Source organism: Clinocottus analis, unplaced genomic scaffold (assembly GCF_023055335.1).
Source record: "Clinocottus analis isolate CAN_PGR_092001 unplaced genomic scaffold, fCliAna1.0.p SCAF_34, whole genome shotgun sequence".
NCBI classification, from domain to species: Eukaryota; Metazoa; Chordata; class Actinopteri; order Perciformes; family Cottidae; genus Clinocottus; species Clinocottus analis.
This window is the reverse complement of record NW_027176087.1, coordinates 277,076-292,453: the sequence shown is the minus strand read 5'-3', so window position 1 is coordinate 292,453 and position 15,378 is coordinate 277,076. Positions and strand designations below refer to the sequence as shown.

The 15,378-nt window shown below is 45.2% G+C and overlaps 1 protein-coding gene across 10 annotated transcripts in view; it reads left to right on the top strand.

Annotated features, from left to right (window-relative positions):
* The window catches only part of nbr1b (NBR1 autophagy cargo receptor b), a 29,110-nt gene extending 14,091 nt beyond the window's left edge, over nucleotides 1–15,019 (top strand). For 2 of the 10 annotated variants that reach the window (XM_068596113.1, XM_068596112.1), the window contains exons 13-23: nucleotides 45–158; nucleotides 608–683; nucleotides 871–981; nucleotides 2,512–2,682; nucleotides 4,046–4,327; nucleotides 4,904–5,087; nucleotides 5,520–5,756; nucleotides 6,960–7,042; nucleotides 7,891–7,969; nucleotides 11,455–11,548; nucleotides 12,353–15,019. In XM_068596113.1, coding sequence (XP_068452214.1) covers nucleotides 45–158; nucleotides 608–683; nucleotides 871–981; nucleotides 2,512–2,682; nucleotides 4,046–4,327; nucleotides 4,904–5,087; nucleotides 5,520–5,756; nucleotides 6,960–7,042; nucleotides 7,891–7,969; nucleotides 11,455–11,548; nucleotides 12,353–12,526 — 1,605 coding nt within the window. In that variant the 3' untranslated portion in view covers nucleotides 12,527–15,019. Of the gene's footprint in view, nucleotides 1–41; nucleotides 159–607; nucleotides 684–870; nucleotides 982–2,511; nucleotides 2,683–4,045; nucleotides 4,328–4,900; nucleotides 5,088–5,519; nucleotides 5,757–6,959; nucleotides 7,043–7,890; nucleotides 7,970–11,454; nucleotides 11,549–12,352 lie in introns of all 10 variants that reach the window. The other 8 variants (XM_068596108.1, XM_068596105.1, XM_068596106.1 and 5 more) reach the window with 6 other exon arrangements.
* The last annotated feature ends 359 nt before the right edge of the window (nucleotides 15,020–15,378 follow it).

The window sequence follows — 15,378 nt, the reverse complement described above, 5'->3', positions numbered from 1 at the left end:
TGTACTGTGTCCAATAGCAAACTGTAGATGTGACTTGTCAGCAGGGTAAGAACCCAGCGGCGAAGGATGGAAAAGCCTGTGCAGCCCGGGAGCCGCCACCCATGTCCGTGGACCAGGAGGAGTACTACATCCCGTCTGTGGACCTGCTCACGGCTCAGGTGACTCACCTGCAGGCCTTCAGGCTGCATGTCATGTATTGTTTTGGAGGTTTTGGAAATTGCATAATTACACTTCATCAACCTCATAATCATATTTAACACACAAGGAGAAGTACTCGGATCCTTCACTTTGAATACAAGTGGCAATCCACACAGTGTAGAAAAATGAAGTGATTGGCCTGCATTTCAAGTTTAAATATAATGAAAGTACATGTGTAATCAGCAAAAGCTACTTAAAGTGCCACAAGTAAAAGTAGTCATGGTGCAGATTGGCCTGTCTGAGGATGATATCTCTATACTGCATCACTGGATTGTAATTGGTGCTACATCCGTGTGGAAGCATCACATTTTGACCCCTAGGCCGGGCCTCCTGACTCCTAAAACACAGCTCCTGTATGGCCCATACTGCAGCCCAAAGGCATTGTATTAGCTGTCTCTTCGTCTCTCAGGATCTTCTGTCTTTCGAGCTGTTGGACATCAACATCGTTCAAGAGTTGGAGAGCGTCCCAAACAACACCCCTGCTGGTAAGAAGACTTCTTGTAGTTTCCAGTTGCTGCTGGTTGCTTCATACGGGAGATGGTGTCCAGAAGGGATGCTTTGCGTATGAAGGACGCAGACGTCTGATGTTGGAGTAAAAGTGTAATCACAAATGCCAGAGCAGTTTGACTGTAAGGTGACTGTGGAGAGCTGACTGACCTTCTCCTGCTGCAGACATGACGCCCTGCATGTCCCCTCTGCCTCAAGACGGCCACCTGCAGGACAAGGCCAGTCCTTCTTTGGCTCTCATCCAGGAGGAAACCGAAGCCATTAAGAGCATCATGGGTACATTATTGTTCTATTTGAAGGTGGAGATGGAGTTTTGTTGATAAGTTGATGAATGAAAAACAATCTAAAATGGAGCAGCTGAGTGACAGCATGAGGCCTCTTTTATCAAAGTGTTTCTGTAGGAGCTGTCATTATAGCTCCTCCACCAGGGTGAATGTTAGTCCTGATGGACAGGTGGTACCTTCATGTAGCTCCTCCACCAGGGTGAATGTTAGTCCTGATGGACAGGTGGTACCTTCATGTAGCTCCTCCATCAGTGTGAATGTTAGTCCTGATGGACAGGTGGTACCTTCATGTAGCTCCTCCATCAGTGTGTGAATGTTAGTCCTGATGGACAGGTGGTACCTTCATGTAGCTCCTCCATCAGTGTGAATGTTGGTCCTGATGGACAGGTGGTACCTTCATGTAGCTCCTCCATCAGTGTGAATGTTGGTCCTGATGGACAGGTGGTGCCTTCATGTAGCTCCTCCATCAGTGTGAATGTTAGTCCTGATGGACAGGTGGTACCTTCATGTAGCTCCTCCATCAGTGTGAATGTTAGTCCTGATGGACAGGTGGTACCTTCATGTAGCTCCTCCATCAGTGTGAATGTTAGTCCTGATGGACAGGTGGTACCTTCATGTAGCTCCTCCATCAGTGTGAATGTTAGTCCTGATGGACAGGTGGTGCCTTCATGTAGCTCCTCCATCAGTGTGAATGTTAGTCCTGATGGACAGGTGGTGCCTTCATGTAGCTCCTCCATCAGTGTGAATGTTAGTCCTGATGGACAGGTGGTACCTTCATGTAGCTCCTCCATCAGTGTGAATGTTAGTCCTGATGGACAGGTGGTACCTTCATGTAGCTCCTCCATCAGTGTGAATGTTAGTCCTGATGGACAGGTGGTACCTTCATGTAGCTCCTCCATCAGTGTGAATGTTAGTCCTGATGGACAGGTGGTGCCTTCATGTAGCTCCTCCATCAGTGTGAATGTTAGTCCTGATGGACAGGTGGTACCTTCATGTAGCTCCTCCATCAGTGTGAATGTTAGTCCTGATGGACAGGTGGTACCTTCATGTAGCTCCTCCATCAGTGTGAATGTTAGTCCTGATGGACAGGTGGTACCTTCATGTAGCTCCTCCATCAGTGTGAATGTTAGTCCTGATGGACAGGTGGTACCTTCATGTAGCTCCTCCATCAGTGTGAATGTTAGTCCTGATGGACAGGTGGTACCTTCATGTAGCTCCTCCATCAGTGTGAATGTTAGTCCTGATGGACAGGTGGTACCTTCATGTAGCTCCTCCATCAGTGTGTGAATGGGTGAATCATCATTCATGTAGTGTTAAAGAGCTTTGAGTGGTTTCCTTGGTTTCCCTATGACAGTTGAAATGCACAGCATCTTTATTGACAATAATCAATAATGAGGACGTGGTTGACGGTAGAGTTGTTGGTCCTTATGGTCAGCGGTGGTTCTAGATGTATGCACAAGAGGAACCTGCCACTGATCCGTCTCTCAGACATCACATGTGTCCACCTGTCACTCGTCCGCAGATGTCCCTCATGGGGCGGGGCCTGGAGCAGAGGGAGGCGGAGTCCCGGCTCAGGAGGAAGGGGAGGATGACATCAGCGGGACTCAGTTTGTTTGCGAGACTGTGATTCGCTCAATGACCCTGGAGGAGGCCCCTGACCACGCCCCTCTGAGAGGGTCCCGCCCAGCGCCAGGTAAACGTCAGGCAGCAGGGTGACGGGTCTGAAGTCCATTACTGGGTTTTTACTTTATTGATAGAAGTTAGTGTCGAAAAGTTAAAGTGAACAAATTTATCCAGAGTTGTAAGAATTTTTCCAATTTGCTTCCAAACGTGGATCATTTTGGAACGTAAACATTGCCACTTTTGCTTTTGTTTCCTCGATACTCCTCCATATGGAAGCCCATTTCCGCACACAAAAAAAAGTCATAATTATTTTGTTGTTTTTTTTTGTGACAAAACACATACACCCACTTTGGGGCGAGATCCTGAACTTGAAAGCATAGTTTGTCTGTTTTGCGTTGCGGTTGTGTGAGCATATCCTCTGGTAGGGCAGCATGAACAGAAAGGACATGTTCACTGCAGCCATGTGTCATGTCTGCTCTCACTGAGAAGGAGTCCTTTGGTTCACTAGCTTGACTGGTGAAGTCAAAACAACAAAGTCACCTCTGGCATAAACAACCCTTTCTTTTGGTTTTGTTTTTTAAAAGAAAAAGAAAAAAAAGTTGGGAAAATGTTTTATTTTGAAAAATGATTGGATACATCATCTGTGCGTCTGAGCCCCTGGACACACGTTACCCCAAAAACGAAACGTAAAAATCTGCTTCAACTCTGCCGGTATTCTGGTCTCAAATCAAGACAGAATATTCTGAGATTACCAAAAAAAAGCACGAAAACTCTGCTTCCATTTCTGACATCCTGTCTTTGTGAAGCGGGATTTAAGTTAGGCAGTAGACTGGACATAAAGGTCTAAGTTAAGCAGTAGACTGGACATAAAGGTCTAAGTTAAGCAGTAGACTGGACATAAAGGTCTAAGTTAAGCAGTAGACTGGACATAAAGGTCTAAGTTAAGCAGTAGACTGGACATAAAGGTCTAAGTTAAGCAGTAGACTGGACATAAAGGTCTAAGTTAAACAGTAGACTGGACATAAAGGTCTAAGTTAAGCAGTAGACTGGACATAAAGGTCTAAGTTAAGCAGTAGACTGGACATAAAGGTCTAAGTTAAGCAGTAGACTGGACATAAAGGTCTAAGTTAAGCAGTAGACTGGACATAAAGGTCTAAGTTAAGCAGTAGACTGGACATAAAGGTTTAAGTCAAGACAAGATGCATGAACATCACTGGTTTGTTGGCACAGATCAGATTCTCCTATCATTCTTACCTTTCACAATAAAAGCCCAAGACACACAGCATTTCCAGATGAGTGTTTTTGTCGCGCTACAAATCAATGTTGAGACACACGGAGTGTTGCTGTGTGTCTATATTTGGTTATTGTGCTCAGCTCCAGCATCAGACTGTGACTGTACAGTATTTAACAGTGGACTTCCTGTTTGCCCCCAGTGGTGCGTCCAGCTGCTCAGGGCGGCTCTTCCTCCTTCTCCTCCTCCTCCTGTGTGAAAAGTAAAGCAGTGAAATCCGAAGAGAGCCCCAACAGCAGCCCCGCTTCCTCTAAAAGCCCCCCGAGACCCTCGGCGGCGCTGATGGCTTCCCTCCCGCCGCCACTGAAAGCCTCGCTGCTGGCTCCACCGTATGTGGCCTCCACGCTGGGACCCGGACCCAGCTCGGTCCCGACCCCGCTCATTGCTCCGCCCAGGTCCCCACCGCGGGAGCACAGCAGCCCAGGTACAGCAGAACACCTGCCGGGTGAGCTGAGGCCCTGTGACACCAGGTCACACCTGCAGGTCCTGACTGGACACCTGGTGTGCAGACGCCGGCGTCTTGAGGGCGTGTCCAAAGAGCACGGGGCTCATGTTGAGACTTTCAGTCAACCACAGTGATAAACCTATGGGTGGCATCACGATGACCACGTCCACTTTCTAGGTTTTCTAGCCATGAAAACGTTGTTTATAAAAAGCTTAACGCCAAATATGGACTGCCCTACAATTATTCTATTTATTGTCGATGACATTTACATTGTGTTGGCTGTCTGTTCTCGCTGGGGGAAGGTTGCTTGCTCCTGGCCACTAAATACTAGACTGGACCACTCATTCAGAGCGCTTGGATCTGGAAGTCACCGTTAGTTTAGGTTACATTTGCCGTCTTTGGTGTTGAATAGCTTAGCGTAGCTTAGGAAGCGATTTACACTCCACCATACGCCACACTTACTGAGGTTTATCAGCTCTAAACCGGGTCTAGACGTGTGCGCTCCTAGCGTTAGCGTGTGGCTGTGAAACTCAGCAGTTTGGTTTGTCTCAGCAGGTGAAGGTGAGGAACCCCACATGGAGAACCCCCGTGTAGAGAAGGAGGAGAAGAAGAGGAAGAAGGGAGGGGAGAAGAGAGAAGGGACGAGGAGTCGCTCCTCCTCCACCTCCTCGGAGGATTACATCATCATCCTCCCTGACTGCTTTGACACCAGTCGGCCGCTGGGGGAGTCCATGTACAGGTGCGTCTGGAACATGCATACGTGTGCTCAGGGAGCTGGGGCCACGTATGAAGAGCCACCAGCATGAGAAGATCTTCATTTGGTTCAGAGCCACAGGCTGTCCGGTCCGAATGTAGAACACATGATTAAAATGACCATAAAGCCGCTGGCCAAAGTCTGTCCCTGCTGTTTTTTTCCCAAACTAGATTTGAATTTGCCCGTGTTTCTGACCGCTAGTACCTGTGAATCGGGCATGTGGCTCAACTACTATACGTCATGGAAGGTGCTTTGCTCCCAAACAGCTGAGTGTCTATTGTGAAGTATTTGTATGAGCGGTTCTCAAGAGCGCTGCCAGCAGCAGCAGCACGCCCTGAACGCATTGCACTCAATTTAAGATGTATGTGGCCACTGGAGGACGCGTGATGTCACCTTCCCTTTCATTCCCCATTGCAGCTCAGCTTTGTCCCAGCCTGGGGACGTCCCTGCCAAGACCCCCACAGACACAGAAACCCCATGTCCAGACCAACCGGGCAGCTCCACCCTCGAAGGGGAGCTCGGTGCGGCGGCTCCAGGGACGGCCATGTCGGGCGCCAGCAGCGCCAACGACATGCTTTGTACCTCTCAGACGCTGGACGACGAGCCTTTGACACCTGAAGTGGTGGCACCGCCTCAAGTCATCCTCACTCTCAGGTCAGTCTGAAGGCCGGGGCACAAACCCAGCAGCACTCGTTCACAAGCGCAGGCCTCAACAGGGCTGTGAATGGATGAGGCGGGGACACTTCATCTGGACATGAGTACCTCCGTCGTGTTTACCGGGTGTCCAAAAAGCATTACAATCATATAACCTTATGGTGGTCAATATACCACATTATTCTCCCTTTTAACCCTCTGAGGTCCGCGTCGGCGTGGATTATGATGTGTCCAGCTCCGCCTTTCACCGTGATTTGTCAATTCAGGTGTGCGTGTACATTTTGTGTGACACTAACCAATGAACACTCAGGAAATCCCTAAGGACCTCCCCACATACGCTGCAAAAAGACACCGGCTTTCAGTATGGACAAGACAGTCCTACTAACCCACCGCACACTAAAAAAACACTTTCATTTTCAGTAAGAGAGACGTCAGCTCAGCTGTTCAGTTTTACTCTGCGCTACACAACACTCCACCATGCGCTGGTAGAGAGTACTCAGTAACTGAAGCTTGGTCTGTGGTATGAAGTCATCATCAGTCCATCTCAGTCCCTCTCATGTAGATAAGAGTAGTGACGCAACACTTCCACTCCAACACAATAATACAACATGCGGCATTAGACATTTATCTACACGTGTCTGCCATTGTACTCTTACGTTTCACTGCTTTTGTGAACTTAGGCCTTTAGTAAACCAACTTCCATCACCACAACAGTTCGTCCACATGAGGAAAGTTTTCACAAGAGATATGAGGAACTTCAAATATCAACAGTCACCGGTTTACACATCCAGCAGACACAAAGCCTCGTTAGCATTTATTTGGAGTCGTGTTAGTCGTGTCTACCTAATGAATGGAGGAGCAATATTCACTCCACTCTTCGCTCTGGTTTGGTCTCAACGAAGTTGTGAGAAAGAAGGTGTGGGTCTCCAGGCTGCGTGTTGTGTTTTGTGAGTTCAGTGAGTTCATCAGAGCTACTTCACTGGAAACAGAAGCTTAATGAGACCTGTGAGACCAAATCAAGACAGGACAGTTTCACTCCGTGAACCTAAACAATGAGATGGAAAACACTAGAAGGCTCTGTAGAGTTGCTGATGAATGTCTTTGTTTCATATTACAAGCTTGGTGTGTTAATATAACTAATATGCATTGCAGCTTTGCTGTTGTAGATACTTGTATGAATGTTTTGCTCTTGATGTTGTGCAGTCCAGGGAGCGGTGAAACAGAGGTGGAGCCTAACACTTCTGGGGAAGAAGCAGAGGGCTGTGAACTGTACCAAACCGAGGATGGTAAGCACGGCACTATACTTTTCCTTTAAGTTTTGCTTCATATGTGACGTGTGATTGGACCACTACCATAGCAGCTAAAGCATAGCATTGGGGCGGCTGTGGCTCATGGGTTGAGTGATCGTCCTGCGAGGTTCACGGTTCGATCCCTGGTCTGCTCATAGTTTGCTTGTCAAAGTGTGCTTGAGTGAGACACTTCCCGGGCGCTCCTTAGCAGCACACTGCTCCTAAAGATGGGTTAAATGCAGAGACCAAATTTCATGTTTGTATGAAACAAATACGACAAACATAATAAAGTTGAAGTTTACAGCAGCGATTGTCTGCACATGGCCTGCGGCTGGAAGCTAACGGTGTGTACAGTGCTAACAACAGTGCTGACAGAGCTCGACACAGCTTCAAATCACCTGAAGGGGACACAATTTTGAGATCAAAATCTTCCTGAAACTAAATGAATCTGTTCACTTTACATTTTTCTCCATTTATCCAAAGGGCATTAGAAAGGTATCCGCCAAACTAACAACACCACAACGCACCCCGAGCTTAGTACAGGGAGACACAACTCACAAAGATGATGACATCAGGACACAAATGTCATGTTTATTTTGATGTGCCTGCATAATTGCAATGTAAAACACTTATCGAAAAAAATGTATGTACAAAAAACGCAAACTTTGGTTTGTAACTTAGTTTAGATTTTCAAATGTAAAACAACTCCAAAAGGCTTGAGCAATGCTTTGAACTCTGTGAGGCTTTACACGGCACAGTAGCTTTAAGCATCTTCTTGTTTATTATCACACAGACATTTTTCATAGATGTTGAGGGACCATGTGTTTTTTGTTGTTGTACCACAGTCTCTGGTCCTGAACAAACTCAGACAGATGATGCTGAAGTTACTGAAGACACAGAGGAGGACAACTCTGAGGACCCCAGGTCTCACACTCATACCCTCGCACACATTACAACTCAGCAGTTTGACTAAAGAAATCATAATGCACTGCTCGCTGCATCAATGATCCTAGCTTACTAAATCATAATGCACTGCTCGCTGCATTAGCGTTCCTAGCTTACTGAATCATAATGCACTGCTAGCTGCATCAGTGTTCCTAGCTTACTGAATCATAATGCACTGCTAGCTGCATCAACGTTCCAAGCTTACTGAATCATAATGCACTGCTAGCTGCATCAATGTTCCTAGCTTACTAAATCATAATGCACTGCTAGCTGCATCAACGTTCCCAGCTTACTAAATCATAATGCACTGCTAGCTGCATCAATGTTCCTAGCTTACTAAATCATAATGCACTGCTGGCTGCATCAATGTTCCTAGCTTACTAAATCATAATGCACTGCTAGCTGCATCAATGTTCCTAGCTTACTAAATCATAATGCACTGCTAGCTGCATCAATGTTCCTAGCTTACTGAATCATAATGCACTGCTAGCTGCATCAACGTTCCCAGCTTACTAAATCATAATGCACTGCTGGCTGCATCAATGTTCCTAGCTTACTAAATCATAATGCACTGCTAGCTGCATCAATGTTCCTAGCTTACTAAATCATAATGCACTGCTAGCTGCATCAATGTTCCTAGCTTACTAAATCATAATGCACTGCTAGCTGCATCAACGTTCCTAGCTTACTAAATCATAATGCACTGCTGGCTGCATCAACGTTCCTAGCTTACTGAATCATAGTGCACTGCTAGCTGCATCAGTGTTCCTAGCTTACTAAATCATAATGCACTGCTAGCTGCAGCAACGTTCCTAGCTTACTGAATCATAATGCACTGCTGGCTGCATCAACGTTCCTAGCTTACTGAATCATAATGCACTGCTAGCTGCATCAATGTTCCTAGCTTACTAAATCATAATGCACTGCTAGCTGCATCAATGTTCCTAGCTTACTAAATCATAATGCACTGCTAGCTGCATCAATGTTCCTAGCTTACTAAATCATAATGCACTGCTAGCTGCATCAATGTTCCTAGCTTTCTAAATCATAATGCACTGCTAGCTGCATCAACGTTCCTAGCTTACTAAATCATAATGCACTGCTAGCTGCATCAACGTTCCTAGCTTACTGAATCATAATGCACTGCTAGCTGCATCAATGTTCCTAGCTTACTAAATCATAATGCACTGCTAGCTGCATCAATGTTCCTAGCTTTCTAAATCATAATGCACTGCTAGCTGCATCAACGTTCCTAGCTTACTAAATCATAATGCACTGCTAGCTGCAGCAACGTTCCTAGCTTACTGAATCATAATGCACTGCTGGCTGCATCAACGTTCCTAGCTTACTGAATCATAATGCACTGCTAGCTGCATCAATGTTCCTAGCTTACTAAATCATAATGCACTGCTAGCTGCATCAATGTTCCTAGCTTACTAAATCATAATGCACTGCTAGCTGCATCAATGTTCCTAGCTTACTGAATCATAATGCACTGCTAGCTGCATCAACGTTCCTAGCTTACTGAATCATAATGCACTGCTAGCTGCATCAACGTTCCTAGCTTACTGAATCATAATGGTGGTTAAATGGTGAACTATGAGCTGGTGAGCCACTAACGCGCTAGCTAGCCAGAACATGCTAGCGCTAGCCGGTCACAAAAGCACCAGTTTCTTTCTGGTTTGTTTTTCCACCCACTAGCATTTTGTTTACTTCTTTATATTTGATAAGGGATAAATAAAGCACATTAAATACAACTGTAAATGCTCAAGAGTTAACCAAGAGGCTATTTTTCATCTGTAGTCCCGAGAGGTTACAAAACAAACCTAAAAACAGAAATAAGATTAAATATACAAGGTTATTGCTGCCTTACAATGTGTGCACAAACAATGAATAAAGTACAAATGTAAAATACAGAGTATCATCATTCAGGAGACTTAAGTACTAACAAGAAACACAACACATTCAACACACAAAGCAAATAAAATGAGGGATAACTAGTTAAAATAGAATATGGACTAAAGACAAGATTATGCTGCATTATTGGACACTAAACACATCCAAGAACATGTATGAAACATACATGAACAACAACAAAGACATGCAGGTAGAAGATGGTCCACCTAGTCAAGACACACTGACACACACCGACATCAGACACACAACTGACAACAGACACACAGCGGATGACAGACACACAACTGACACACAGCTGACAACAGACACACAGCGGATGACAGACACACAGCTGACGACAGACACACAACTGACAGCAGACACACAGCAGACATACAGTAGACACACAGCAGATAACTGACACACAGCAGACACAAGAGACACAACTGACACCAGACACCACATACAACAGACACACCACATACAACAGACACACAGCAGACAACAGACACACAGCTGACAACAGACACACAGCAGGCTTATGTGACAGCCGACACACAACTGACAGCAGACAACAGACACACAGCAGACAACAGGCACACAGCAGGCAGACTTGACAACCGACACACAACCGGCACACATCTGACAACAGACATATAACCGACAACAGACACACAGCTGACAACAGACACACAGCAGGCACACTTGACAACATACACAACAAGAAAATCAAAGTGAAAAGACAGTTTGCAGATTCAAACCAGACAAAGTTGACAACAGACAGACACTGACAACTGACACAAAGGTAACGACATACACACAACTGACAACATACACACAGCTGTCAACAGACAGACACTGACAACATACACACATGTGATAACAGACAAAGCTAACAACAGACACACACTGACGCCAGACAGACACACATCAGATAACAGACACAAAGTTGACAACGGACACACCACTGACAACAGACAGAAAGGAGACAACAGACACACATTGGACAACTGACAGAAAAGACAGTTTGCAGATTCAAACCAGACAAAGTTGACAACAGACAGACACTGACAACTGACACAAAGGTAACGACATACACACAACTGACAACATACACACAGCTGTCAACAGACAGACACTGACAACATACACACATGTGATAACAGACAAAGCTAACAACAGACACACACTGACGCCAGACAGACACAGACAGACACACATCAGATAACAGACACAACGTTGACAACGGACACACCACTGACAACAGACAGAAAGGAGACAACAGACACACATTGGACAACTGACACACCGCTGACAACAGACACACACTGACGACAGATAGACAGGTGAAATACAATAATTATTAGAAAAGTTTTGTCTTAGCCAAAAAGCCGCTAACTGTTTGTCAGCGTTAAGCTAGCAAGCTTGTTAGTTATTAACGTTATTAACGTTATTAACGCCCACCAATTAGCCTCCCCATGACTTGTGTAGAAGTGCTGAGTGGCAGCTGCAGCCCAGCCTTCACATGGCGTCACGTTTAGAAGGTAACCTCTACTGTCGCTCCTCAGGCACCCGGGCCTCACCAGCGGCCTGGTGAAAGGAGCGCTGTCAGTAGCTGCGTCTGCCTACAAAGCTCTGTTCACTGGACAAGGCCCCACTCAGGTCAGCATGCGCTTCATATCTCATGTCATCCCTCATGTTGTTAGCACACGGTGCTCTTAAAGTACTAAAACTAGGGGGTCCTACAGTATTTGATAGCTTCTAGTACTAACGCTGAGCCGATACGATTCCTACTTTTGTGAATTATGGCATAGTTAGTTTAGGTCTACACTGCTGCGTTCACAACCAAAGCGTTGCACTTTACTCGCTGGACTTTGTGCTTAATTGGCGTCATTAGCTCATTCGCGACTATGTACTTTCCTGAAGCCAATAAAAGAGGAAGAGCTGCTGAACTCAGATCAAATAGAATACAGGTCGGTCTTACAGCCAGTAGTTGGCACTACACAAGATACTCACTGAATATGTAAGTGGTAAGTGCATCTCTTTGTTTTAAACCTTTGATATTGTTGGTGTGTGAAAACTACCATCTCGATTCTGGCGGTACAATACGTAACATAATACATGATTCAGTATTAACAGGGTGATATTGCGATTTCTTAAATCTAAATTTCAAGTAAAATAAAGTATTTTTTCCCATCCAATCAGAACCGTAGGATCTGCATTTATCACAGTCTCTGTCAGATCCATCATAGCACTACTTTGTTTGCAATCTGAGCCACAGTCTGCCACAAATCTTGAAAAGAGCTATTGAAGTGAATTAATTTAACACCCATAGTGGTTTGGAGAGTCCCCATACTATCACAACACACATTGACAGCCCCATGCACACTGCTTCAACATGTGGAGAGTCCAGACGCCAGGCCAATGCTTACCTGGGTCAGTTCATGTGTTTGTGGTTCCATGCAGCCTCCAGTGGACGCATCCACCCAGGACACCATGATGGCCGTGCTGGTGGAGATGGGTTTCGGGGACCGGCCGCTAAACCAGCGGTTGCTGAAGAAATACAACTACAACCTGCTGGACGTGGTCAACGAGCTGGTTCAGATGACTGACAATGACTGGTACTCTACACGCTACTGACGAGGAACACAGGGGAAGAGGGCGAGAGATGTGTGAAGAAGAGAGAAGACGACAGGAGATGAAACGAGATTCCCCAAGAGAAAGACTGAGAGAAAGAAACTCATTTTTTTTGCCTTCTACCTTCTTCCCCCATGTCTCCTCTGATTGGTCCCGTTGGATTGAGATGAATCCTCTGTCAGGACGCTTCAGGAGACATTCCAGTGAACTCTCTGGGATGTCCTGGAGCCTCAAACACCCGTCTGTAGTATTACTGTAGTGGCAGGGCAGCTGCTTTGCATCAAAATGTAAGAACGATGAGGACGGAGGCAAGTTCCTCAAGTCCCACAGGAGCTATGTGTAGCATTTAGCATATGCCAAAAGGGCACTGCTCTATTTCTTTAAGCCACCAGTAACAACAAGTATGTATTTGAATGTGACACAGCATGCTAACGAAAAGCTGTAGCTTCAACAACTAAACACTTCCACGCTCACAGTTACTCTAAGACGGAGCTCAGTGGCTAGCAGAGGTACACAGTCCCACATCAACATAATCACTGTTCAATGCTACACATAGCACAGTCCGGCTTCACCCTTTCACCTGGACGCTGATGAAGATAATATCAAGTATTGAGATCTGCAGCGTGAACCCTGGTGGAGAGCCACGTGTTCTCATGGTCGAGGCACAGATAAGAAAGCACATTGAAGTTGCAGCAAACAGCCCAGAGCCCTGATCTACTTCCTGTTGACTGTGTCAGTGTGGGCATGGTGGATCCCTCCTGTTGATGGCCACGACACATTCTATAAGATGGAGCGAAGCCAAGAGAGCTACACGCCGCTTCCTGGTACGACCGCAACATGGAACAGATAGTGAACTCCTGGAGTGACGCATGTTCCGTCCTGTTCACATTGGGCAACATTCTGGATCCCAAATGCAGATGTTCCAGAGTTGGCCAACAATGACAGAGGGCGGTAACACCTTGCATTGGTCTGGAGAGGTAGTCTCGGTTCTGATCCTGGGTCCGGGTCTTGAAGTTGGCAGAACCAATCGGGTTGAGTCAGGTCTGCACTCAGCGGTGCAGGTCCCAGGTTCAGGTCGGTTTTAAAGAGGGAACCATCTTTTAAATGTCTACTGTTGTGTTCGGCAAGTTGTTATTATTGCAAATCAATGCACTTTTCCAACTGATTTCCCAGAGAAGTCTTTGGAAAGTCCTCTTACTTGTGACATGACTCAGGATCGTGGTACAGGTCCATCACCCTAACCAGGAGCGCTGGAGGCTTGTGCTGGACCCACATGGCTCAAGCTCATGTTGTGCACAGCAGGTCTATTGAGCTCACATAGGTTCAAACACAAGACAGCATTAGTATTATTTATATTCTTGTTTTATGACATACCACTGGAGCATAGACAGGGTTAGCAAACACCTTCAGTACTGAGTGCATAACCTACTGAAGAGTAGTTGATGACTACTAAGAGCAAAGACACACGTGAGGTGTTTGCAGCGGTCACATGACCCGCGGCCCACATGGACGCTCATTGTCTGGACCTGTTCCTTCTTGTTGTAAGCTGGTTCTCACGATACGCATCCTGTTCCCTGATGATCTATTAAACTCTTTGTTTTGACCTTTTAAATGTTAAACATGAAGAAATTCCTTACATTTTGTTCACTTTATTCCTCTTCTTTTACACTAAAGATACACCGAAACTACATTAAAGACACACTGAAAATACACCGAAAATACACTGAAGACACACCGAAAATACACCGAAAATACATTAAATACACTGCAGACACACTGCAGACACACTGCAGACACACTGCAGACACACTGCAGGACGTGTGCCGCTGGTGAGGACATGAAGAGTGTGTACAGTGTGTAGGCTCCTTCACGCTGTGCAACATGTGAACATGTCTTTCTTTCCCTTCACAAACATATGAATATATACAGAAGCTCCGAATGGAAGCAATGACTGTCATTAGTTTAAGTTGAGATTGTTTACGGTGCTTTTGCTTTGAATGCTGGGTGATTATGTTGTGTTTTTAGGCTTATTGTGTGGTGGTTGAGTTTGCTCCGCTGTACGTGTGTGTTAATGTTTTTGTTTGTAAAAAAAATGGACTTGAAGGGTTCGGAGTCGACACAACAGCACCAGGAATCTTATGAATACATAAATAAATGCTCCAGAAACACCTTCGGGACAGATGAGGAGATTCAGAATGTAACTTGTTTCTTTGCAGCGCTGCAAAGTCAAATAAAAAACACCGTATCAGGTACAAGGGATAGTTTGACATTTTGGAAAATATGCTCATTTGCTGTCCTGCCAGGAGGAAGATGGGAACAATGAATGATGATAAATGACTCAAGTTTAAATGTGTCGAGTATTGAAAATGTAACAGTGAAACATATGAAGGGGTTAGTTAATTAGTTTTGGAGGTCCCTTTCAATAAATATCCTGATTTATCCTGAGATATATATATATATATATATATATATATATATATATATATATATATATATATATATATATATATATATATATATATATATATATATATATATATATTCACACACAGTTCCGAGGGGACAACTTGTGTACATTTTGATCATATTCACTAAACTGAACCCCGGTCCCTTTAAAGACATGGAGTGTTCCCTGCAGGTCATAGAGAGGCTCAGTCACGCCCCTTCCCCAATATCAGAATAAATATGTATGGTAGTCGATGGCAAGGGAGCAATAATCATTTGAATTGTGCCACACATATGATCTTTGTCTATTTAAAAGACAGCTGTTGGTGCGACTGCAAACACACGTGTCTTTCGCCAGAGACGTCACGCGTGTGTCCTTCTCATGAAGTACTTTAACATACTTCAACAGT